At 38.0% G+C, this 26,774-nt stretch overlaps 1 protein-coding gene across 10 annotated transcripts in view; it reads right to left on the reverse strand.

Annotated features, from left to right (window-relative positions):
- SK (small conductance calcium-activated potassium channel) overlaps nucleotides 1–26,774 on the reverse strand; it is a 349,222-nt gene that overhangs the window by 33,972 nt on the left and 288,476 nt on the right. For all 10 annotated transcript variants that reach the window (XM_087350045.1, XM_087350067.1, XM_087350071.1 and 7 more), the window contains one exon: nucleotides 2,737–2,832. In XM_087350045.1, the coding sequence (XP_087206171.1) occupies nucleotides 2,737–2,832 (96 nt within the window). The remainder of the gene's footprint in view (nucleotides 1–2,736; nucleotides 2,833–26,774) is intronic.

A 26,774-nucleotide genomic window follows, 5' to 3' on the forward strand; every position in this document is an offset into this window, starting at 1 on the left:
TTGCCAATTCCCCTACTTTCTGTTCTGGTCTCGTCGTCTTGAGGGCATAGTTCCTACAGCTAGCCCAGTATTCAAGTCGGCTTGCTTTCAATTAAATTGTACGTCCTTCTCCAAATTGTAGAAGAGGTCAGGCGCTGCCACTTAGAGGTTAGAGAGGAAAAGAGGCGGACAGAGGATTAAGTGCGGAATATAGTTTTCCTGTCTTCTGATTTTTGAAATTCGAAAGTTTGTGTTTCTGTAGAAAGTTACAGGAAATATGTAACATGCTATCTCTCAGAAAATCTAATATTATTCTGCTCAGAATCTATATCATGAAAGAGCAGTTCATACATAAAGAAACTCGTGCAATTGTTTTCTTCAAAATTCTTATCCAACCCAATGAAACGCACCGGAATTTCATTACCACTACGTCAACTAAAACAGTTTTACCAAACGACGTACAAACGTCACATTACGGAAAGAATTATGGATTCAGGATGTTTAAAAATATCCCGACCTAAGACAAAAATGGAAGAGTAAGGGAAGATAATATTAAACTGGATATCACAGAAGGGAATGTGGATTCGTGAACTAGATTGCTTTGGCTCAGGACAGGTACTAATTTATCTTGTGGACATGACAATGAATTTTCAGTTTCAATAAAGGGCTAGAACGTTCTTAACTAACTGACCTGACAGTTGGCTCATCAAGAACGAGTCTAATCTATGGAATTAATTAGTTTTCCGAAAGCCACAGTCGAGTACTTAGCGCTTCTATTTCGTATTTGGGATATTTAGCAGAGGACAACAGGTAGACATATGACTTAATTAGGTAGATCTCCCCTTCTAACACCGCTAACTTACGTTCGTACATAAAATGCGTGGAATTTGCATATCCAACACACTGAAATTGGTAAAACGTCGTATAATAGCCAGGAAGCAATTATGCGCGTGAATGAAAAATCTTGGAGTTTGTGGAAAAACTACCATGGCCTATTCTGAAACTAAAATCCAGAAATAGGTTGGATGGATTCATGAAATTGTGTAGGATTTGAGGTTTTCACGGCGGTGAATCTGAAAATGGCTGCCTTTGGGATGTTGCGCCGTGTAGTCTGGTATGAATTTACCGACGTTTCAGAGGTTTTTGCTGCCGCCATCATCAGGGCGATGGCCATCTTCTGATAAAATCGTCTTTAACCCGAGATTCGAACCAGGGTCTAACACGAAGCAATCACGTCCATAACTACATATGACATTCGGTGATAATATATGTAATCTAATGAACTGTAAACTTGATACTAATTGATAATAATGTGAAAATGGCAGTGTTATGATAGTCTGGTTATCAGGTGTTAAGGGTAGATATGATCTTCGTCTTTATAAATGTTAAATCGAGTACGTAAATTACGTAATTAGGCTCTTGTGAACGCATTCAGTGAGAAATGTTGCAGTAGCACGGACGAAGCTGCTTGCCGGATTACTTGCTTATTCGTGCTCAAATCACGCTTGGAATATCACGCGCTTATCTCAGGCACACAGACCTGAAGCAGGACACTCGATCGGCTCCAGTGCTCCAGCCTGCCGCCCCCAAATCTCTGCTTGCGACTGAGACACGCGAATATACACAGAGTGAACACAATTTGAGGATTTTCAAATATTTACTTATGATAAACTAAACGGCATACAGAAATGAAACTTACGCCATTAGAAGGAGAATTCAAAAACATTTTGTAGCACACGGGACAAGTTACGTAACTCCAACGATAGGCACTAGGAGCGCAACTCTAGCATGAGTATAAAATGGCGAATATACCCGAAAAAGCTATCTAAACAGAAATACGAAGAATTTTTATGAAAATTCCTCCGAATACCCTATTAAACAGAGATCACAGACTTTTTGCAATGGAACTAGAAGATACAAAACGAAATCCTGGGTTGAGTAGCCACTTGACTGCCATGTCAGCAGCTGTTCCTTGTTTCCATCGGTGTATTTATTTAAAAAATTAAAGTTTATTTAACAACACTTTTCAGTATCTCAGATTATATATCGTCAAATGAGATAATTATAGTAAATAATGAATTGGAAACAACATGGAAGGAAGCCGTCAATGCCGAATTTGAGGTACTATATCAATATTTGACTGAAGGGACTGAGGAAGACCACGAAAACCCTCAGTCACAACAGCAGGTCTTCGGGCTAAGATTCGAAGCCGGAAGCTACCGAATACGAAGCAAGAGTGATAACCACTCGACCCACTTCTTCTGCAAACATTTTTGAACTTGTCATTCCAATGTGTAAGTTTCGTTTCTGTATGCTATTTAGTTTCTGTCAAATAAAAATCTAAAACCGGTAAGACCATTTGCGTTCACGCAGTACAAGTTCTGTGTTTCATCAGTTAGCAAAGAGGGTGCATCTATGTTGAGATGTTTTACGCACACAAATAATTCTAAAGAGGATAATTTGTTCTCAAGTCTGTCCATAAGAGAAAATGTAACGACTTTTAAGATTATTTTATAACAACCTAAACGTACATTTTCTGTCATTATGATGGTACGTAATGAAATTAAATTTGGATTAAATTTGTGTGAGAAGCGAAAACAGAGTTTATAAAAGCAAGTCACAAAATTAGTTAATATTTCTGACAAACAGTAAAGGTAAATTTCGCAGTCTATTTAACCATTTCAGTTCCTTAATGTCAGAAATTACGATGTGAAGAATCGATAAAGCGACTCCATAAGTTTTTATCTGGCTACTAACCTGTACTTCCAGTCCATGGTAGGCCACGATAAGCCCTAGAAGAATCACAGTCGACACAGAGATGAGCGTCTTGAGCGCCGTCGAGTAGAACGACGCCTGCAAAAGAAAGAAACGTGTCTGTCAGCAACAGCAATGCAGGTGTTGGTTGGCTTGTCAACGCTACTAGTTCTTTCAGTTCCGCAGTCCGCTACATAAGTAAGTATTAAGTTATTTAAGGTCTTTAATTCAGCTGCAAATGCGACGGACGTATTATAAAACACACACAAAATAAAGTTAAATTTAATTTGTGAGCAGCAGGTTAAAAATCACTGGTTAAGTAGTGTAAGATTCAATGTATCACAACGAGCCAGAGAACCCAACCCAAGAAGCCAAGAAATAAAGTACTCTAAAGTAATTGAGATTCTGCGTTATATCCAGTGTCAGCCAGAATCGCCACTGAAAGCCGCCGGTATGCGAAGCAATATGTCGAAGAATGTGTTGTGGTCATTCTGTCCACAGGCCGATTTATAACGTGTGCTGGGATGCTGTGACTCCAGGTCGGACGCCATTAATACAAGCAGCGCGAACAGCCAGACAATCGTTCAGCGCGCAGACCACATCGGTGCTACATTTCATTGTCTCAGGCTTCACTGCCCTTTCCTCTACCAATATCTTCTGATTTGTGTTGAAGAGATTGGAAGTCTATTATTGCCGGTTCTAATAAGGTGACATCCTTTCTGTGCTTGTCTTTACTTCCATTTATCTTTACTCTGTCTCACCCAAGAGCGATCCTGATGTAAACAAAGAGGAGGGGTAATCACCTTCTGCCCACCACACGACAGGAGGGAGATGGGTGCGCATATGTCAACATAGTGTGGATTAACAAGACAGAGTACCAATGTACGATTTGAGGTTTAGACGGCGGTGAGTCTGAAGATGGCTGTCTTCTGGGTAGTTGCGCCGTGTAGTTGTCCACCAAAGTTTCAGAGGTCCGTGCTGCCTCAGTCATCAAGGCCCTGATGATGGAGGCAGCAAGGACCTCTGAAACGTCGGTAAACTTCTATCAGACTACACGGCGCAACTACCCAGTAGACAGCCATCTTAAGACATGGTGCCATTATTCAATAATCACCTCTCTGTTGTTTCTTGGCCAGGGGATAAAACCGACCATTACATTACGTTGCTACTTTTCATGAGTTTATTAATCCCTCCCATGGGTTAATTTTAAGAATCCTGGACAAAGAACACACGTTAACAGTCGACGATAACGCAAGGAACATTAAAAAAAAATTACGCAAACCTCAGAAACGTTGAGCACTTTTAAGTTCCTTTCTACCGATCACGTGGCGTGGCTAGAGGCGAATTCTTTACCCCTCTGTTTCCCTCTTCACCCCCCACAATCCCTACTGAAAATGGAATGCACTGAGAAGAAGTTTTACCGGGACTTCTTAAGTTTTATATAGACCTATAATAAAGCCTGTAACCAAGAACTACAACGTGATGGTGTATTGGGGTGTGGAGGAAAAGCTAGACGCATTAAGTTTGGTATTTGATTAAGTGGCCAGCTGCATTTTCCAGTTATTTTAGTTACAAGGAGATAGGTTCGCGGTACCGAAAATATGAGCATGTCGAAAACCTAAAACCTCCTGTTCGAATAAGGTAAAAAGCAGCTGCAATCAGTGGCAAAAGATCAAGGCGGGTGTATATTATACTAGGTACTGGGAACGACCCTTTCTTCAAGTGCCTGAGCACTGCGGGTCCAAACTTTTCGTTGGCTCGATCTATGGACATTCGGTAGGACTCCTTGGACGAGGGATCGGCCCGTCGCAAGGCCTCTACCTGTACACAGAACAGCACAACACAGAAAAACGCGGACAAACATCCATGGCTTGAGTGGGATTCGAACCCACGGTCCGCAGTGACCGCGCGGCCACTGCGGACCCCGTATATTATAACGTCTCTTAAAGAAACAGGGAGGGGGTGTGGACTGGTTAAATCTAGGGAACTAGTGACGGGCTTTTGTGAACATGGTAGTGAATCCTCGGCTTTCATGAATCGGGGGAGATTTATGAATTATATACGTGACTGCTGGCTTCTCAAGAACAATTCTGTTCCATGGAATTAGTTAAATTGTTATAAATTATATTGAGCAAAATGTGTAGTGGGCGTAATGCAAGAATAAATAATCACATTTAAGAAATGTTACTCATAAAAATAAAAGAAATGCCTTCATTAAAATACGAATTTCGATCCGAAATATTCTCCTTAGTTTTATTCAGCTGAGTAAGACCCGCCTGAATAAATCACACACAATATTCGCTGGAGCAGAGAAAGCTCCTCTCTCACAGAATCATAATTCACGCAGGTGCACATGTAGCGAAAGTACTCAGCTGAAAAGTCTCTTAAGTTTCAAACAAATGCGAAACGTGACAGCGCGCATTTATCCCAGGAACTTATTTTGACATACGAAATAGAACCCACGTAGATCTATATGTATTACATGACTCATACGCGAGTAAAGTATGTCGTATCATCCAAATGAGGTAAAAGGAGGGCTTGTTACATGTAAACTGGCCAATGTGTTCAACAGACCATTTCGTATCAGTGTTTGATCTATAAACATTTAAATTATAAATCACGTCCCATGCATACATCTCCCTGCACACATAGGATGGTCAGAAAAAAATGCATATTTTTATTAAGTGCATAAAATGGTTGGGTCATGGGGAGGTCATATATCTCTCCAATCGCAAGTCTTTTCAAACCCGTTTTATCTCCAAAGCCACTGGACAGATTCCGGCGAAATCTGGTGTCCGGGCTTCGACTGAAATTCGACGGGAAAATATAAGTCTATTCAATATTAGCTTGAATAAATTATTCTTTATGCAAAGTTTAAATCAAACTTTATAAGGTTGTTGAAATTGATTATTTGTGAGAAAACTGCCAGGGATAATTCTGTGTAAGATAGGCCTACACACATTTAATTTACAAAACCTTTCAATGTAGCGTACATTGAAAAATTATAAAGAAAATAATTGCAGTAAATAAACATCAACACCAACGAGTTATGCAAATAACGTTTTTGTGATGTGTGTGTACTCCACCAAAGTACATTTCACTCCTGGTGTTTGAACTTCACGAATGTGTAATCTGCCATTCACAATTATGTTACCGTTATAATAACGCGTGTACACGTGTAAACAGATTACTGACCATGTCATACAATCAAGTGTATTAGTTTACATTAATTTATGATTTTAATTCCATTTGCTTCATTATAATGGATTGATTCTGAGTGACTATCATGTCACATGCATCAAACGCAGCAATAATTGAATGTTAACTGAACCATACGTAAACAAGTCTTAAAATTCATAATAGCTTGAAATGCAAATTATTAGCATTGAATATATTATGCGCATAATGGTGGATATAACCTGTTTTAAGGGAATAAATTAATCGGTATTAATTTTCCGAAATAGGCTCAAATGACATGTGAAAGAAGAGAACAGTAAAATACCTCATTTAATTCGTAACTTACAAAGGTTTATGTTAAAAAATTTGAATCAGAAAGTAAGAGAATAAAAAGACCCAAATGATGTACCTCAATCTACAAACGAAAGTCTTAAAAGTACTTACTTTTGGTTTGGTGCATCTCAAGTTTCCAAAGGAGTAGAATTATACTAACAGGGATGGTCTATAGAATGTCACGACCCGAATTTTCGAATGGACAATTACTAATAAACCGAAAGTTATAACAAACACAAAATATTTCGCACTTAAACTTTTTCCAATGTAATACAAAGGCACCCACATTCAAATCAAGTCATTTTGAATATTTCTTCATTTGTTTTGATGATCACTTATTGCAGAATTCCCTCTTCGCCACAACAGCCAGATGGCTCTGGGGCCACCCAGCCTCCTATCCACTGGGTACTGGGGTTATTAACTTTGGGAATAAGGCAGTCAGCCCAAGAGACTATCCACTGGCCCCATCTAGTGCCAAAGTTAAGGCTAAATGAAGCTAAACCCAAGTTCCCCCACAATGTGGTGTTCAGCTGAGAACTAGGAACAATTTTACTTTAACATTGCAAAGGAAATGACAGATATCAGAATGTATAGTGTCATACATTGACTTTCTTTGTAATCTTACTTTACTAAACATTAATAAAATCGAGAACAATTTCAAATAAAAGTTACACAGCTTACAATTGTGTATATTTTATGTCATGTAGCAAGTAACGCTACCTTTATGTATCCTGAGTAGTATCCTACCTTCAAAATTTACGACTAAAATTTTACATGCGTTTCTGATCGCCCCATGCAAGATAGTGATATCATAAGGGTATAGAGTCTATTGAAAAATCAACACAGACTTTGATTATGTGAATGAATTAAGCGGTACTATTCAATTATAGTATTTAATCCAAGAGAAGGAACACTAGTCAGATGAAACACCCTATGGTAAATTTATTGTGGGTACCACTGGGCGGACAGTGTAACCTCTAGACACCATGTAATCTGTTGCCGGAAATTACAGATCCACACTGCTTAACTGTGACCCCTACCTACCCTTCACACCTCACCCTCCTCAACCAATAAAACATAAAACACTGCTATATAGTAATTATCCTTCCCTTGCAACATTCTCTGGGGACAGGCATGAAATATGCTTTTTCTGTTTTCTGACGCAATCCAACTGCAACAGTTGCTCGATCTAAATTATCAAAAATTCAGTTCCTACAATCTCTGTGTTTAAGTTAATGTTTATAGGGATAATTGACTGTTTTATACATAATTTCATTTTAAATTTATCTACAAGAACTAGCTCTGTATTCTGAAACCATTTAAATTAGGGTCCATAAAAGCAATTATTGCTATTACAGCATGCCACAGAATTCATATGAACCGAAGTTTAAAGATAAATAGCTGTTATTGCTACAGAGAAACAATTTTTAATGCCGTGTGGCAACACTGAACTCGTGTCACCTAGACGAGTCGGCGGTTTGACGAAGTTTCGTAGTATTTGTTGATCTTTAGTCAATTGTTTGTGTGGCAAGTATCCTGCCGTTTTAAACAATGTATTGCATCTTTATTGTTGAATATTATTTTCGAACACAGTCTTGTATGATGCATTTAAGAAGCACATGAGATTCGTCTTCCTTATGCTCATATACCAAACAAGTTTCGAAAATCAGTGGCGACACTTTTGACAGAATTCCAACAAAAATCTTGGAATTTGTTGAATTATGTTTACAGCAGAGTGGGGTTACTTTCAGTACAATTTCAATTACGTAATTCTAATTTAGCATGTACAATAAATATGACATTAAACTTAGGGTTGGGCTACTTTTGGAACACACTGTGCTACTACGTGAGTTGTGTAATTGTGAACAGCGATCAGAACCACGTGAAACATATTTTATTTACACGTATAAAGACCAGACCAGAAAGAAAAATACGACAAGGAGGGCAATGGCTGATAAGGATTAAGTTAATGCTGATGATTATGACAACCAATTGGAAGTGCAAAAATTTCTACAATTGTGAATTATGTATGTTTAAACTTGTAACAAAATAAAAGTTGAGCCATAGAAAAAGTGACAGCAGGGAAACAGAAGAGTTCTGTTATAAATCAGTCATTTATTTGACCCACTGCAAGATTCCTTCAAAATAAATCCGTAATTATTTTGTACACATTAAAATTTAAAGTTTCGATTTAGAAAGACACTGAGCAGAATAACGTAGCCGTGTCAATCAATTAACCAACATCGTTTTTAACGACGATGCCAGCAGCTCGGATTTTACAGCGTCCAATTATAGGACGATCAGTGAACAATGAATTGAAGGGTATGTGGAAGGAAACAGTCGTGGTATAATTTAACGTCATATCCAGATATTTGCTGGGAGACTGAAGAAAACCACGAAAGTAAGGATAGAGAATCGTTATGAGTTAAATTATGTCATGTGACTCAAGTGAATTTGATCGAATCAGATATAAATTCTATTCGTCTCAGCTGATTTGAGATCATGTAAATTTATCTGTAGTTAAGACCAATTTAATCAATCAGGATCACTGTATGAATAGTAGAATTTTAGCACATGCAGCTGAGTACGCCTATATGTCTAACATAATTGGGACGTGGAATTACAAGTCACAAACTCCTCCCGAAGTGCCTGAAAGCAGCCGGCAATTGGAGAACGACTTGTGTGTTCACTCGGATAAAGAAATACAGTCTGCGCAAATCTAAGGAATGTTCTGGTGCCTGAGAAATAACATGTAAGGAGGAAGGTAATGCGGAAGTTCACAGTGGTGACAAGCAGAATGCAATGTTTGTAACTGCACTCCTTTGCTTAAACCTCAGCACGCAGGGGGTGAAAGTTCCAGGCAATTAGTGGCTCTAGTAGGGATCCACGCCTGTAGTCCTGACAGGTGATGCCTGAAATTAACGTCAGTGAACAAGCATTATACTGGGCCACTGATGGTAAAATGAACATTCGCAGTTCATGTAACGTGTGGAGGCTAATTACTGGAAAATGACAGGTTGTAATAACATTTATATATTGTGAAGTTCTCAAGAGAAATGCGCCTTTTGGTGAACGACAAACGAACGTTGTAGTACGAGTTCCTTTAAAGTTACCATCTGCGATTCGAGACAAACAATCTAGTGATCAGTTTCTCCTATGATGTTTGCAAATTTCAAAATAGAAAATGGAATATTTGTATGACGGCAGTGGACTTCACCTCACGAACTCAGATCTAAATCAAAGGTGAGCGTTTAGTATCACGCTGGGGCTACCTTTATCTACAGATGAAGAGATTTTGGTGGCCTGAGTCATTATGGATAATTGTGCGATAAGTCGCAACATTCTTGTCGTGAATCGAACTGCGACCATCCAGTCCACATTTTGTTGTAGCGACTTCACAGCTCTCTCCAGATGATGGCGTTTCGTAAAATAATCCAAGAGTCAGTCACATGTAACAGAGTGTAATCTTTTATGGGCCATAAAGTCATGTAGTATTGGAAGACGTTATCTTCGTTTCGGAAGAAGCTAGTATCTGCCTTTTATGTGAAATTACATGCACTATCAACCTATCAGATGTTTAGAATGAGAATCAGTGCACAGATTGAAGCCCTCCGTAAAACAGCTGAATCAGAACTCTTACACAAATCTCTAACGGTTCCTAATCTTTTGTAGGTTATTTAACGATGCTTTATCAACGAAACGAAAGGAAAGGAAAAGAACTCAATTAAGGAGATGTCAGCATTCGCATCGAGTGCACTTGTTCCGAGGGTAAATGCTACCTCCATTTTCAACCCTGAAGATTGAAGCAGTATGCTCCTCCGAAATGTCTGTATTTACGACAAACGCCGATAACCCCTTCCCCGTTTTGAACCTCAAATCATGTATCACATAAGAAAAGGGATGTGGAATTCATGGTCGCAGTTCGATTCCCAATACAGACACTGGGCTCCCAACAAATGACTGGATAGTTATTTATGGAAGATTGAAAAGGACTAATAATCATTAAGCGGCAGTGGCTTATTTTAAACCACTGTTGTGGCATTCGTCTGGAAGCAATGAGAAAACCATGACGTGTCCAAGGCCAAGATTCGAACCAAGTACTTCCATGTCAGACATCGGTGTCAGGTGATCCAGTCTGCTCGGTTATAAAGGTGCCCATGCGCTGTGTAATGGTGCATCAAATAGCAAGGTTCGCGGCATGAAGTGGTAAAGAGATCTGTTCCATTTCATTTCTGCTATTATTAAATGTTTTACGCTCGTGGTCAAATTCTCGTCACCAGACTCCACTCAGCGCAAACGCCAACCGCCATTAATGGACACATTTCACGAAATGCATAAAAAGGAAGATGACTACCATTAAATGCAGGAGTTTGAAAACGCTATTATACCCGTTTTACTGGCGAAAACGTAATTCGGATATGCATTCCCGACGTCATTTTCGTAACTCAGACAGTTATTTCACTGACATTACGTAGATATCAACCACGAATATTACCCACAAATACAAATTATACACATCTGTTTAGAACATAACCATTCCAAATTTATTACAGCACATCCGCCTGTTTTGGCAAAATAATAGTTTATAAGCAAAACGTAAATTAAATACACATACAGAAAATAATAATAAATAAACAGAATATAATCTCACTGAAGCGCTTCAATTGTAAAGTAGCACTAAATATGATACGAAAAATAATACTCGACATTCAGTACGAAGTGTGTAATATTTTATTTTTTAAATTTCCTTCTTTAAATTTATTGTCGTGGTTAATAACTACTGCTGACAATAAATTACAATACCGTATTAAGTAATTCGAGTAACTCATCAACTTAGCAGCACAACTCGAATGTTTAACGCCGATAATACCCCTGAAACTGGATACGATCGTAAGCTAGTTCCATCCATTGCAGACCCTTACACCTGTCTCCAAATTACAGCTTGATCTCACATTCCCTCTCCAAGATTTTGTTCTTCTTTATTTACGAGTTAAAGCCATAATCAGGGCGCAGGGACATCTCTGTAGTGGACTAAATTCAGTAACTTATTTTCCGAATTAGTCTGAAGATACTGTAAGACAGAACAGCGTATTACACGAATCCCTGACAAATAGCAGTTCCGCCCACGTATAAAGTGAATGTGACGCCATCTACTTCGCAGGGTAGGTTTTTGTAGCTCGGCTATAGCTAGTGTTGATTACCTACTAACTTGCTGTTTCTCTGGCTTACAACTCCTCTCTTCACGCCTGTCACGTCCTGCTTTTGGTGTAGGACCTCTCTTGGATGTGGTCCAGACTCCAAACAAATGACATCATCAAACACTTGTGTGTAGGGATGTAAAAATATTTCGCACAACTGACCTCATTATGAATACAAATAGTCAATCATAAATAGCTGAAGATGACTGTCTTTTGGGATATTGTGCCGAATGGTCTGGTAGACGTTTAGCGACGTTTCAAAGGTGCTTGCTGCCTAAGGAAAATGATGAATGCCTCTAAAACTTATATAAACTTCTACTAGACTACATGGCGCAACATCCTAGACCACAAGTCATATTCATATTCGTCGTCTTAGGAACCTGAAATCTCATCAAGCATAAATAACTCCCCGTAATACACTTGACTTTATGTACTGAGGGACTAGGTTCGAATCTTGTCAAGTATGACCGATATTTTTGGAAGATTTATGGCCTTCCTCTAGGTCGGTTAGTTATCCAAGTTTATATCAAATATTACATTCAGTCAAAACTCCGTTTGATCTCAACCAAGACGAGGGGATGACAGTTACCATTACTAATCGACTCGCCAGTCATCAAGCATAAATTATGAGGACAATTAATTGAAAAGTTTTTTTAAAAACACTAATTTTATCTCACAAACTGTTTCACATATGAATTTACTCAAAATTGTTTTTAACAAATTTTATTGTTCATAACTATTTACTTACACTCAATATATTTTTTACTTTAAGAGTTAACTATTTTTTGTCATTCAGAATGATAATATAATATAAAAAAGTACTCGGGTCGCACAAAGTTATGTTGAAGCGTCACGGGTTGAGAACACCTGTCACATACTCTCTGAACATCGAAGAGAACTAAATAACCTAATAATTGCATAAGAAAATACAGGTAATGCTTCGGTATAACGTTTCATGCTTTTGTTGACACGGAGAAACAAATGTGAAACAGCATTATTCTAAACAGATGTCACGGGGATCGATTAAAAAACTTCTGATCACAGTGTATCTCAGATTTAACACGACGTCAGAATTACTTAATCTGTACTGAGTGAATGGAGTTCAATGAAGGAGCACACCTAGTAGTCAGCGCCTCAAGTGTCTTCGGTCAGCACTGCGTATCAGTGTGAACGCTGCGCTGACTCGATTTACAAGGTTTCCTCTCCGGATCCAGCCTCCATCTCCCACTGTTTCTCAACTGTCGTGCTCCAAAACCGGAATACACGGGTGTCGTCCTTTCACCGTGCACTGCCCGGATCCAGTGTTAAAATACATTTCTTCTTCCAGTCTCAGCAGAAATATGTTTTCTTTCTGTGTTCCGACTTAAAATTGTGGAAATTGGAACAGAATTAAATAAATTCTCAATATGACATGCAGCAATTTGTCTCCGCCAAAAACTCATTATTCGGCACGTCTCTCCAAATAACGTAAAAATAAAAATGTGGCCGCATTAGAACACAGTTTTATTACGGGTACTTCAAATGCTTGCGAATTTTTTATTGGGGGTAACTGAAATTGCTTCAGGGAGGTGTAGGAGTGGTATGCAACTCTGAACAAGAAATATGAACTCTTAAGAAATTAAAAAATATTTTATTCCACTTCTAAAACATTATCCGATAATGCACCATAAAACGTTATTTCGAGATGACTTATTTTTGCAGTTTTATATTTCTGGAGTTTATGACCATCTTGTTCTTCACGTCATGGTCTACAAAATATCGTGTAGCTATCTCATTTCCCCATGCATACTACATGTTATACCAATCCGCTAACAATAACAAAAATATTTTAAATATTACTTTTGATATTTCACGGAAATCTCCTTCCATACCCTTTTCTATTCATGACTCATGAACATATACCCAGAAGCTTCGAAAAATACTACATAACCTCTGCGCTGAACAGTCCCATGGCTCTTTTCTCAGAGTTGGTATCTTCAGAACTTTAGAAAGAGACTTAATGTCTGGTTGCGCTGAATGATATTTTCGCTCAGCCAGAATAATGCAGAAGGACATATCGGGTTTCTTTTACAGCGGCATGTTCTAAGTACGGTCAGAAAACGCCACAGAACATTATGGTCTCTTGTTTAGAACACAAGATGGCATTTGGAGTAAATTACACATCTGAATGCTAATTGCAGTCAAAGAGTCTGACAGAAATTCGCTGCATCGGATTTATAACATGACGACGATCCAGCTATCAGAATTCATTCTGGAAACAGGGAAAATAAATTGTCCCTTAATTACTTACGGTTATGCGGAGCTTAATAAAGTTTGGATGCCCTCTTCCTTTCTTAAAGCACTATGATTATTTACTGTCTTCATCGGAGTTGCTTGTATCGTCTTTGTCTAGCTGTGCCGATATCTCGCAGAACTGAAAAGCACTGTACTAGAGGCTGCTTGCTTCATTACGGCATGAAGTAGCGTCTCGGCGAAATACAAATTATTCAAAGATCCGTGCTTCTGTGCTGGCGTTAAACTTCCGTTTGTTAATTTAACCGCATATCCTATAATATGAACAGTCATCTGCTTGGGTCGTTCTTTATTATTCAAACGAGCGTCAAATTAATGTTGATTGTATTACTAAGCACGATCTGAAATTAGAAACACTACAAGTTAAGATGGCTAAGAAGTTTTGCGGTGTTATACAGACGCCAACAGGATTAGTATTAGATTTCTGGGATGACGAGACTAGGTGCAGAAAATAGTGAGAAAATATGTCAGTATGCAGAGAAGGATAAAGAAAGCTAGAAAGGAACATGTAGGAAACTGAGACAATGTACGACAGGGGTGTATGCAGCAGATAACTTTACAGTCCTCCTTGAGAAGATAATAGAAAAATAGATTGTTGAGAAATTTCTTGTCTTGTGGAAGCTGGAAAACAATTTCAGCTTTCACTAAGCCCTGTTACTGGACCTTATCCTGAGCCAGATGAATCCAGTCCAAATGCTCACACCATTCTGTTCAAGATTTGGTCTGGGGCTACCTCAGTCAAGTGGTTTAATACATAGGCTTTAAGCCTTGTTACTCTTTTTATATGATGACGAAAACAGAATCCAGCTTAAGAAACATTATAATTTTCAAATTTTATAATTCAGACTGTGCAGAAGTCCACAGAATAATTTTACTCAACGTTATTCGTCTCTAGATAGCTGTCATTTTTATTCATGACCTCGGCACATGGGGAACGCTGACGTCAGGGCTAATTATTGCGTGTAGTTGATCCCTGGAGCTACATACAGGGAAGTTCTAGGCGGACGAAACAAGAGTCAGAATCCAGAACGATGCTCCAGCAAGCAGAAATGAGAATTACACGATAAGTAAGGGCCAGTGATTTTGCTCAATGAACCCTCGTGGAAAAATTGGTCATTGAGTTTTGTAACAAGATATTCTGCATCATACTATTTATTTTATTATATATATAGCTGAAATTGTAGGTATGTACTTGTATTTATATATGTTCAATTGAAGCTCGAGGAAAGATACAACTTTTTACACCAGGCTTGGTATATAAATTCAAAATAACTCGCTAGTTTTCATTTAGATTGTATAAAATTTATATTTATTAATTTTTTTAACTTAATTTCATGCTAAATACAGAATAATGCATTTTCTTATGTCTCTGATAATTAAGCAAGAAAATCCTTAATGCGAGCGTGGAGTCACGCCTTAATGGGTCTTTGAGGAACGTTCTGTCTAAGCGCGCGCCGGATAAAGATGATTATCTTGCCGTGTGACGATCCTGCTAATAGCGGAACATCATAACGGGGATGGGAGTCTTCCACTGAAAAGAAGCCAACATAGTTCCTGTGGCAATTAACGCTAATGAAGGACAAGATTAGGATCTGGGTTAACATGATCCAACAAACAGCTTGGGTCTGGAACACTGTCAAAATGCAATTAAGATGACTGTAAGGTTTGCAGGAAGAGCGGTCTGACAGCCTACTGCTACATCGTGAAACCAGGAACGTCGTTCTGTTAAAGCTTTGACGATGAACAAAGCGGTACCGCGTCATACGACTAAGCGTGAAACAAGTTGAAGATTTCCGTCTTCTGGGTTGTTGCGCTGTGTAGTCTGGTAGGTGTCTACCAACGTTTCAGAGGTCATACTGCCTCCGTCATCAGGGCGATGAGTATGAAGATTTCTGTCTTCTGGGTTGTTGCGCTGTGTAGTCTGGTAGATGTCTACCAACGTTTCAGAGGTCATACTGCCTCCGTCATCAGGGCGATGAGTATGAAGATTTCTGTCTTCTGGGTTGTTGCGCTGTGTAGTCTGGTCGATGCTAACCAACGTTTCAGAGGTCATACTGCCTCCATCATCAGGGCGATGAGTATGAAGATTTCTGTCTTCTGGGTTGTTGCGCTGTGTAGTCTGGTCGATGCTAACCAACGTTTCAGAGGTCATACTGCCTCCATCATCAGGGCGATGAGTATGAAGATTTCTGTCTTCTGGGTTGTTGCGCTGTGTAGTCTGGTCGATGCTGACCAACGTTTCAGAGGTCATATCGCCCTGATGACGGAGGCAGTATGACCTCAGAAACGTTGATTAACATCGACCAGACTACACAGCGCAACAACCCAGAAGACAGAAATCTTCATATTCACCGCTGTGAAAACCTCAAATCTTACGCGAAACAAGTTCCTTATTCGTATGTTGCATTATTCTCTATCAACTTGATGGATACGATGTTGCAATTAGCTAATCTTTGTGAGAATTTAGGTTCTACATTACATACATTTTACTACTGCTACTGAGTACATGCTTTCACATATAATAAAAATAAAAATAAAATTTAAATTAAAAGCAAATCTCGTCAAAGGTACAGGGACGTGCAATAAACTTAAGTTGAATAACCCCTCCTTTTAATCTTTTACTTTTCCTCCTATAATACAACCGGAGATGCCTCTGGTAGACGTGTGGACGACAAGTTGTTGCCTTAATTTTAGAGTTTCGTGTTTGCATTCTAAATGTACCGTGGCGAACACTGCTTGTTAGATGCAACCACTGGGACATTTAAAGCGGGCTACCATCCCCAAGCTGAGACTCAGGTCTGTCCTCAGTGGTACACTGTACGTTAATAAGACACGACAAGGACTATTGGCACATGCAATGTCTGCCTGTCCGTACTGTCATACTATCAATGGGTGCATGAGATCTTCCCTAAATGTAGTGTTCGTGTTACGTGAATTTAGAGGAGCCGAATGGAAAATACTCGAAAAATGGATCAATGATATAATAATGTTTGTCCCTGGTAGCTTTAAAACAAAATTATGATTTCTTTGTATTCATTCAAGGACCACTAACTGATCAATGTGCCAAAAGTAACTACTGCATTAACGGAGTCTGAGAAAACAATTGTGGCATATAGAAGAAATTGAAAAAAAGATAGACGTTCTTATAAATATTTACGTAAAACGTCTTAGTTAAAAGGTTTTTAACGGAAGAGAAATTTAAAATTTAGTCTTTAAACTTAATCTATTTTTATAAATACATAATAAGCCTCGACTTTACATCCATAGAGACAAAAAAGTAAGTCACGTGTCTGTTAATCAGACGAGAAATCAACTTGTTGCTGCCTGCTCTCCCAGGTTCGGCAACACGACTTCACTTATTTCCTAAGGGAGTTGGAACTATTTTTTGGTGTTTAAGAATTTACATTTTTTGGAGATTAAAGTGGTAAAAAATTCATTGAAGCATTTGTCTGGAACAGAGGCCCAGCTTTTCGGGGGACCTTCTCCGTCAACAGACGATTGAGACTGGGTCGGTCTGCAATTCTAATTACAGTGGCTCACCACCCGATATGATTTCATCATGCAACTTCTCAGAAGGTTAATCATTTCAAGCTGGAAGTCACTGTGCAATAAAACAAATCAGAACAGGCATGAACTGGTTATTAACCGATTCCAGGTTATTTAAAGATGATGTTTCAATTTCGTGAGTTTGTGTACGCCGTATGAGATTAGAAGATTGTACTGAAAGGTTGGTCGGCATCTGGAAGGAGACGAACATGACATATTTGAAGTAATATTCCAGAGTTCGATTCGAGAGACTGAGAAAATTACGAAAAATCTGAGTTGGGAAATCCTCTTAAGATTAAAACGTGTTATCACGCAAATAAAATTATAGACTATTACCTCTGTACTATCCCGCTTGATGAAGAAATTTGATGCTGTAATTTTTCACTAATCCCATAGAGTAGAGTCCAACATGAGAAACTGACAGTTGTTCAGCCAATCAAGACGTTTCCTACCTGTTATGGAACGCGGAGGTTCATTAACGTTTTGCACAAGCGCCCAACATTAAACCCTACACGAGATGAATCCAGTCTTCGTTTTACTGCCTTAGATATTTAAGAGCGCGCATATTTCTGAAACGTTTCCGTCACTTATGGACCTCATCTGCCAATGGTTTCTAGAATGTTGAGTGTGACAGTGTACTCCATTTCAACTTGCATGAGATCTATTTATATGGGATCCATTGCTGTTCGCTCCGTGCTATCATATTATGTCTACATGTTTGTTACCATCCCTTGTTCACTACCTGCTCCTCCTTTGTTTCCCATATGCTTTCAGCTTTGCGTTTATTGACGTTCCTCTCCTCTGCTTTGCCGCAGCATTCGTGAATAATCTTTCATTAACTCGTGTGCTAATGAAGTTTGTGCTACAGACTGATGAGAATGTTTGGACTGCGAGATGGGAAACGGTGTTCCGTCTGTAAGAACACCAGTCACTGGTTAATAATTGAAGCTTTCGACGCAGAAAGAACACGAATTCAGTTCTTTAGTTCTATCAAAGTGTAGCAGACTTATTTAATAAGTAATTTGGCGTGTAGGGACGAGCGATGTAAATATATACTGAAGATGTCTGTCTTAAGGGCTGTAGCGCCGTGTATTCTGGTAAACTTATACTGACGTTTCAGAGATAATTGCTGCCGCCATCATTAGGCCGATAAGCCCTTATGATGGAGGCAACTAACACCTCTGAAAGGTCGGAAAAGTTCTACTAGACTACAAGGCGCAACAACCCTGAAGACAGCCGACATCATACTTGCCGTAGTAAAAGCCTGAAATCTCTCTGCGTGTACACTGTTCTGTATTAGTATGTAAGGGATTTATTTAGTAGTTCTTCAATGAAAATAATCCTATAAATGATTCAAAGTTTTTTACATCTGTATTTATATATAGCAAACTAATTGATTTCTTGAAGAGTCTTTTTTAGATGCTGATAACGAATGTCGCAGTCTGATGGTTAGCCTTCCAGCTTCATATTCGGTAGGTCCCGGGTTCTAATATCGGCTGAGAGACCGGCTATCCTGACAAGGTTATCGTGACATTCCTCACTCCCTCCAGGCAAACGTAGGGATGTTACGACCGCTTCATTCTATATCCTTTCAAATTTATTAACCATCTAACGCTGTATTTTCTGAGATACTGGCAGCGTCGTTAAATAAACAACAAAAATAAAAACTTATAGTTGTTCAGCTAGTTAAGAAGCTACTTACTATCTAACCAGAATTTTTATTAATGTGTTCGTAAGAACCTGCTAGTAGACCCTGTTACAAGCGAGTTGAATTAAGTTCTTAAAATGAAAATAAAATGTGAATTTATGGATTGTAGGAGTAGGCCTATGTAGAAAGTCCGCATTCTTTAACCTCCAAAAATTAGCCTGAAATTTGACCTCTTAACGTCACCCTCACATACGGAAAAAAGTTACGTAATAATTTGGCTGTTTCGTTTTACCACTGTTGAGCGTAAACACGTGAGCGCAGGTCCACATATTGGTCCACGCTATTCGCCGAATGCCGAACCACGAACAATCGGCAATCGCCAAATACGTAATAGTATGGATGGGACGACAAGTACGAAAGATCGTCATTTGTCGAACCATAATTATTTCCCGCAGAGAGTTGTTTCCGAAGCAAGTACACTTGTGTCCTGGACAAAACTTAATTTTGTGTCATACTTACTAAAATACAAGTGATTTTTAACCACAATTAATTATAAATTATGTTTGTTTATGCAATATATTTCTCTTCAGACGCGCTCGCAACACCTCGAAGCGCCTTTTAAATAGATGTCTCTCGTATACCCTGAGAATACATCGGAAACTGCAAGTCTTGCAATAATATTTGATATTTTCTGTCATACTTCATAAGAACAAACCCTGAGATAATTACCACTGCTGAAGTAAAAGCAAACTGTCATGTATATCTTCGATTGATCGTTTCTCAATCGGCGATTTCTCGATTCCATAAGTTACACAGAGTCAAAAGGAAGGTTGATTGTGAAGAGTGGATTGGACAGGATATAGAAGGAAGCAGTGATGCAATTTTATAGGTAACTATCACAGCATTAGTCTGGGGAGACCGTAGATATAAACTCAAACCTCGGGCACAGCCTACGTGTGAAGTCTTGGTGACCGTGGTGGCCACTCTGTTTATATGTTGACACTTTAAATGTGAAACATCTAAATAATATTTGGTAAACTGGTTATAAACTTCAGTAATTTAATGTTTCGGAGTATGTTTTTGTTTATTCTGAGAACGACATGAAACCCATAAAGGACCATATGGGCGACATACCCAGTTAATGGACGTTAAATCAGATTGTACACAAAGTTACAAGTACTCTGTAGCGATTTGTGACATCGTTAATTTGATTGTAAAGTGCTCAATCCACAAAAGCCACAACGATAAGGCAAATCAACGTACAAAATTCGATCGTAAATACCCCATCTAACTGCAGTTTTTTACTTCCTTTATAATTTGTTACCGAAATGCCCGTATCAATTCTGAACTGCCAATGAAGTGCATCCTCCACTTTGTCAAGTGTTCCCATGGTAACACGGCAGTAAACCACACGACTATATCATGCGTATGTGCAGTGTCCGTGCCCACTGACTGCTCTACCCGGGTCACGCAGATAAGCAAGCCCCCCCCCCCCCCCCAACTCCACATTAGACTACCCAACTGCTCTTATACCGGTTTTCGGCGAAGTGTAAGTGCCTTCCATATGTACGCCCGTGTAGGAATAGTTTTACGTTTAAAATACACACGATTGACTCCCTGACGCACATGGTATTTAGCTGGCATAGAAATTGCCTACTTTTATACAACCCAAAACATTGCTAACATTTCTGAGGAGTTTCACAATGTGATAATTATCTACAAACTGAAATTGATGATCTTATAATAACCGCGCAGACATATTCCCTTCTCTAGGTACACTGTAGTGCCCGACAATGACAATGTTAGTCGAGGTGCACAGCATGCGAAATTTTATATAAAACTGATTTAATTAGTGTGTATGGTGTAAGCCTACTTACGATTTCAAATGAAGACGAATTCTCATAGAAAAAGAATAAAAATAATCAAATTCACTGAAACAAGAAAACACCGAAGAAAATGTCACATACAAAATAAATCTACTTTACACAATCGCTCTCCCATTTTAATATTAATCGTTTCATCCTTCTAACTACATTTCTCGGTCTGTTTATTCTGCATTAAAATAGGTCTAATATCTGGTTACGCCAAATAACTTCTGTTCTTCTACTATGTATTGGCAGTTATAACCGTACTATTTGTAGGATTTAATGTTAACACGTTGGCGAGTCTGAAGATGGCTGTCTGATAAATTCGTACTATTTTTTCCTCATGAAATGTCTCACTGAATAACACCAGATATAGCCAATTACTATACAGAACAGGATTGCAAACGTGGGCTGGAATTTGCCGTGTAAAAGATACAGATCTCCATTGTTATGTGACAACTCATGGTTACAAGCTCATTTATCACATGTCATTAACTTGGCGGAAAAAAGGCGGCTAGTTAATTAAAGCAAAGTGGATTAACCGAAGTAGGTCAGTACTCTTTGTATTCCCTGTCCATTCATAACTTGCACAGATGCACATAACTTTGCTTACTACTAATATTAATATATCAAAGCTTATCTGTTCAACATTAAATCGCACACAAATGCAATTAAGATTGAGAACGATATGAAATGACCTGATTTCAATAAGCATGAATTTATGTTGGCATTTTTCTAAAAGCAAAATTTATACATAAATAAATTTCTATAAGACAATGACAGTGAAGAGCCTATTTGTATGGAAGTGACCTACTTAGCACCCTGCCGGCTTCTGAGTTCATAAACGTCCTGTGGAATAAAATTGATATTTATTAAAATATCCCACAAAATAAACGAAAAATTTTTCTTGACTATCTGATGAAGAAGACAGTACCTTGGCGTTAGTTAGTATAAAAGCGATATTTCCTTCTAGGCTCTTCACTAACGTGCGGTATTTTGACTTCAATTTGTGGCTGTAAAGTGTTGATAACTTGAGCGACCCAGTATAACTTTGTTCATTACTCTTAAATTAAGATAAATAAATGTTTTATTTTAGTCCCGCATATGTTAATCTACGACTCTGAACTCTGAGAACTGGCTGCTTGAAATGCGATTTATGTATTTAGCATGAGAAAATATTTTGTTCCTTCCGTGAACGTCTTTGACGACATTATTATTACTATTATTATTGGTACTTTATTTGTTTTTGACTTATCCATCGCCTGCTTTATAAAGCCTTAATAGATCTTAAAACTTTAAGAAATCATAGCGTTTCGAAGGAGAGATTTTATCTCGCCTGCTCGTAAGAAAGCAGAGGTACCTACTTATTCTGTTGGATCCGGTAGACCGAGCTGTTTCCGATCTGTGAACCAATAATGACAAACAGAATAGGCATCCTTTCTTTCTTTTTATCTGAAGATGAAGAAAGATCCTCCTTTGAAACGCAGAGATATTTTGGGGTTTTAAGATTTATAAAAGAATTTTAAAAGGCAGGAGATGGATAAATCCAAATCAAAGAAAGCAGGAATTTCTTTCCTTGTCTTCACTCCCTTGTAATTACACATACATAAGACTGAAACAACAAGCGTTAAAGACTTCAATACTGACTCCCTTTGTGAGGGATAAAAGAATTTGATAAGAGTGGAAATAAATTTTTGTGCACCCAATGAAACAGTACCGGAAATCTTCCCTGAGCATGTCGCCAACTATTGAAAGAAATGTCGATGAATAAATTAACCATGTAAATTTAACGCACTATCACGTTAGACACAAATTAAAGGAAATCCCTACTTGTATGCAACTTAACTATAGCTATCAACACGTGCAGCAATTCTATCAAGCGCGATTCACAGAGATTAAACGGCCTCAAATTTAATCACGACAATCCGATGTACATTTTACGTCAGCTACTTTTAAAGTATGAATAGTATTATTATTATCTTTCATAATTCTGGTATATATGCAACATTCATGGCATAATAGATAAGCTGGTATAATACGTACAGTACGTAATCGACTTTCTGTCGATTGTGCACATCCAAACGTTAGATTACGTGCATCCAATAGTTTGCTATCTGCTCCATTCAGACAGTGTGTGTCACAACCCTTCAATTCCAAAGCATTTACAAAGCAACTGCAACCTAATATCGATAACAGAACTCGTCCTTGCCACTAGAAAGCGCAGAAATGGTACCTTAAATCAGGCCACGACCACTTTATGTTAAGTCCTTTCCAATTCACTGTTTCTCAATCATCCTAGCAATAGACGCTGCAGTCATCGTTGGGTGAGCAATAAATAAATGAGAAAAATGGCGGTAAAAGAAACAAGAAAGGAAATATACAGAATGAAAGATTAGTAGAAAGGCATTAGAGAAGAAGGAAATGGAATAAACGAAAACATAAGATAATATGGAAAGGAATGCGAACAAATAAATGCATAAACAAAGAGAGACAGCGGATAATTTTTGAGTAAAGTAAAAAACAAATAGAAAGAAGGAAAAATTAGAAAAAAATAAATACCAGAAGTACTAACAATTTAAAAGAAATGACGAATATCATCCAAAGAATAGTGTTATGCATAATGTAGAAAATTGGGAACAGAAATCGACAATAGCAATCGATTTAATTACACGTTCCAGCCACACAAATTATTAATGCTGTTTTAAAACTGTATTCAATTTAAAACGCAAACAGTTCATTATAAATTGGGCATTAATTGTTCTGCTGTTCGCATCCGCCACTGAGCTTGTTTTACATCATCAAGCGGTGACTGGGTCCATCTCAACATTCTCTTTGTTTTTGTTTCTGCACTTTGTTTAATTGCGCTCGGAGGGTGAGCACTTCCCGATAATGGATGGCGAGGTAAACGAAACAGATTAAATTCTGTTTGCTCAATTGATCCCCGATAATTTCTGAAAGAAAAGCGTCTCAGACTGTACAAGAGCGAATGCAGCTTCATGTCTCCCTAAAACAAATCACGAAGGACAAAAGAAACATGGTTGCTGCACTGGAAGACAGACACTGCTCACATGTCAGTACAATACTGAAATACTCCTGAAGGCATCATCTCCACAAAATGTCACTATTACAGCGGCTTAGCGAAATTCAGATCCGAGATTAAAAGTGTGTGAAGTTTCCTTCTCCCATCCCCTAATCTCCACTACGCAGTCACTGCTTAAATGACAACATTACTTGTAATTAAGTTACTTCTGGGATTTGCTTGCAAGGGCAGAGTCTGACCCCAACCACTAATAAGCTTCGCTGTGCCAACTACTGTGTCCGACAATGGTTGGTGGTAACACCTACTCAAATACAAGAAATAACATGATGAAGAAGATGATGATACGAACTAATTGACATTTGTATTGTAACGAGACAAGCACAGGTAATTTAATTCGCTTAAATTATATAAATCGTCTTAAAATGTCTTTGAACGCTTAAACACTAACGTACGTTATAATGTATGTTATATTCCCCTCTCGCAGGAGAATTACAAAACATCAAATTATCCCAAACTGGTGTTCATTATTACAGCACACTATCATACTCAAGACGCATTACTTAAAAACCACGGAATTAAATAATGAACAGGATTTAAAATTTCCTTGTGCTGTATCTGAATATTTATTTATATAATCTCAAAATGCAACTTATGCTTGAGTTACAAAAATTGAAAGAAATTCACTGTGTGAAAATATTTTGCTTATACACAGTTACAGTTGGTACAACTGCAACTTGTCGCATTTTGGAACTTGCATACATATTTCATACTTATTCCTCTAAAACACCTCTTATATTTTCATTCTGATGGCCATACATATTTTTGTTACTTAAAATCTTTTTGCATGTACCACAACAATGTAGTACAAATTAGACACTCTTGTCGTACATTTTTAAAACATTGTGGGTAGCTGCTAACAAGGCGTATCCGCTTGATGCACGGATTTCATACGGTCACCAGGGCGTGTGTTACGACGTCGGAGCCAAGGGGACCTAGTGACAGGACGGCTGGGATGGGAGTTGTAGGACATTACGATGTGGTCGCTCTTGCACGAAGTGAACGCACATAGGAGAGGTACTGTACTGTCCGCATAGCTCAGAAACTATAATAAAATATGTTATTCGGAATCTGCACTAAAGGTGGTAGAGCGAGTTTAATTTTTAATACCTTGATACTGGTCACCGAGAGAACCCAAAATATCACAGAGTTTAATTTTGACTTGTATCGGTTCACTTTCTACTTTAATGAAGCAGAACTGCAACTTTGTCTATTATTTCGAAACTGGCTGATCTTAAAAAAATTATGCTTTAAAATATATAAATAACTCTCGGGTTGCAACACTAACACTAATTCCGGCAAATTTAATCCATCTTCCTACCTCAAGGAATTTACAGTGAACACAAAATAAAAAAAAACACGAAGAAAAACGCACATTACCTGTTACCTGTTCAGATTATTCTGAGTTAGATAATTAAGCTTATGCTTAATAAAAAGCAAACACCTATTAATAATTATAGACATTTAACTTTGTTGAAAATCATATTTTTGGAATTATTCCTTCCATTACACTCATAAAAATGATCTTGTTTGAAAGCATTATACGTTATTCTAGAAGTTCTATGGAGCAGTGTTTGGTAAAATATTTTAATTAAAAATATTATTGGAAATTTCTACTAAGGTCCCACCACAAAATATTTTCCAATATGTTAATTATTTGCATACTCATTTTATCTAAACAAATACGTACACGTAAAGCAACATCTCGCCACACAGTCATAAGACTGAAATATGTTCTACGCAACTATGAACTCCACGGAAAATATTCCTTTTTGAGATGCTGATGGTCGCCCAGCTTGTTAATAAATATCACGCCTTTTACAGGACCCCAATTCTCATTACATTGATCACAACCCACAAAATAATCTCGTCCGCACATTCACAGCCTATTTATTTATTATCCATTTTAATATTATTACACTATTTACACCTTGGTCTTCTAAACTGTCTCTTCAATTCGGATTTCTCTGCTAACATTATATTTTGTTCAGAATTACGGAACAAAAGGGAATAAAAAGTAAAAAGTAAAACATTAGATGTTGTCGGAAAACCCGTATTGGATACTCTAGGAGGAACGTTGCTTGTACTCGAGACATATCTGCTTCGAATCTCGGCTAGGTTAACCATACAATGATGAAAGGTTTTCGTAGGTTTCGTCAGTATCTTGTTCAAATTCTGTAAAATATTTCGCAATGTTCTTTTGCCAGATACTTCTCATGAATCATGATTATCTCCTTACATGCTTTGTAGCTTTTGCAGTTACGAGCATCTGAATAGACCAAGAATCAACCAAACAAGAGGACATAATTGAAAGAAGACAAAAAAGAAAGAGTAAGTATCTTTAAAAGCGAGACGTGGCAAAGAAAAGATGTAGAGGGAAAATGCTTTAAGAAGGGATAAAGAAAAATAAGGTGAAAGTAGCAAAATAACAGGAAGTGGATAAAATAAAACAATCAGAATTAATATTTCTACAAAATTTTATATTAAAAATACGAATAGAGACGGAATAGCTAATGACCATTTTTTCTTCGTTATGAAAAGACACTAAAGCCAGAATTCTCTACGTTGTAACTAAACGGGAAAAAACAGACGGAGGAAATGTTGGCTTATTCAGCTTCGTCCATAAAGTAAAATGAACATTAATTCAGCTGCGTCAGATTTTTGTTCGTTTCTATTTGCTGAATAGGTATTTAGTTAGTGGGGAAAAAACGATGCTGACTTTCAAGTTTCCATGAAATATCTACAGCAGCCGACTGAGCTACCACGAGGCACACGAACGCAGAAAACAAAGCTACAATATTTTTACAGCGTTGCGTAAATTGCCTACAGGCCTTTAGAATTGATTAAGAGCGAAAGTTAGTGAGAGAAATAAAGACAGACTTGAT

This window comes from Zootermopsis nevadensis, unplaced genomic scaffold (genome assembly GCF_977971745.1).
Source record: "Zootermopsis nevadensis isolate Lab colony 2312 unplaced genomic scaffold, Znev_1.0 Znev_ptg000002l, whole genome shotgun sequence".
Taxonomy (NCBI): domain Eukaryota; kingdom Metazoa; phylum Arthropoda; class Insecta; order Blattodea; family Termopsidae; genus Zootermopsis; species Zootermopsis nevadensis.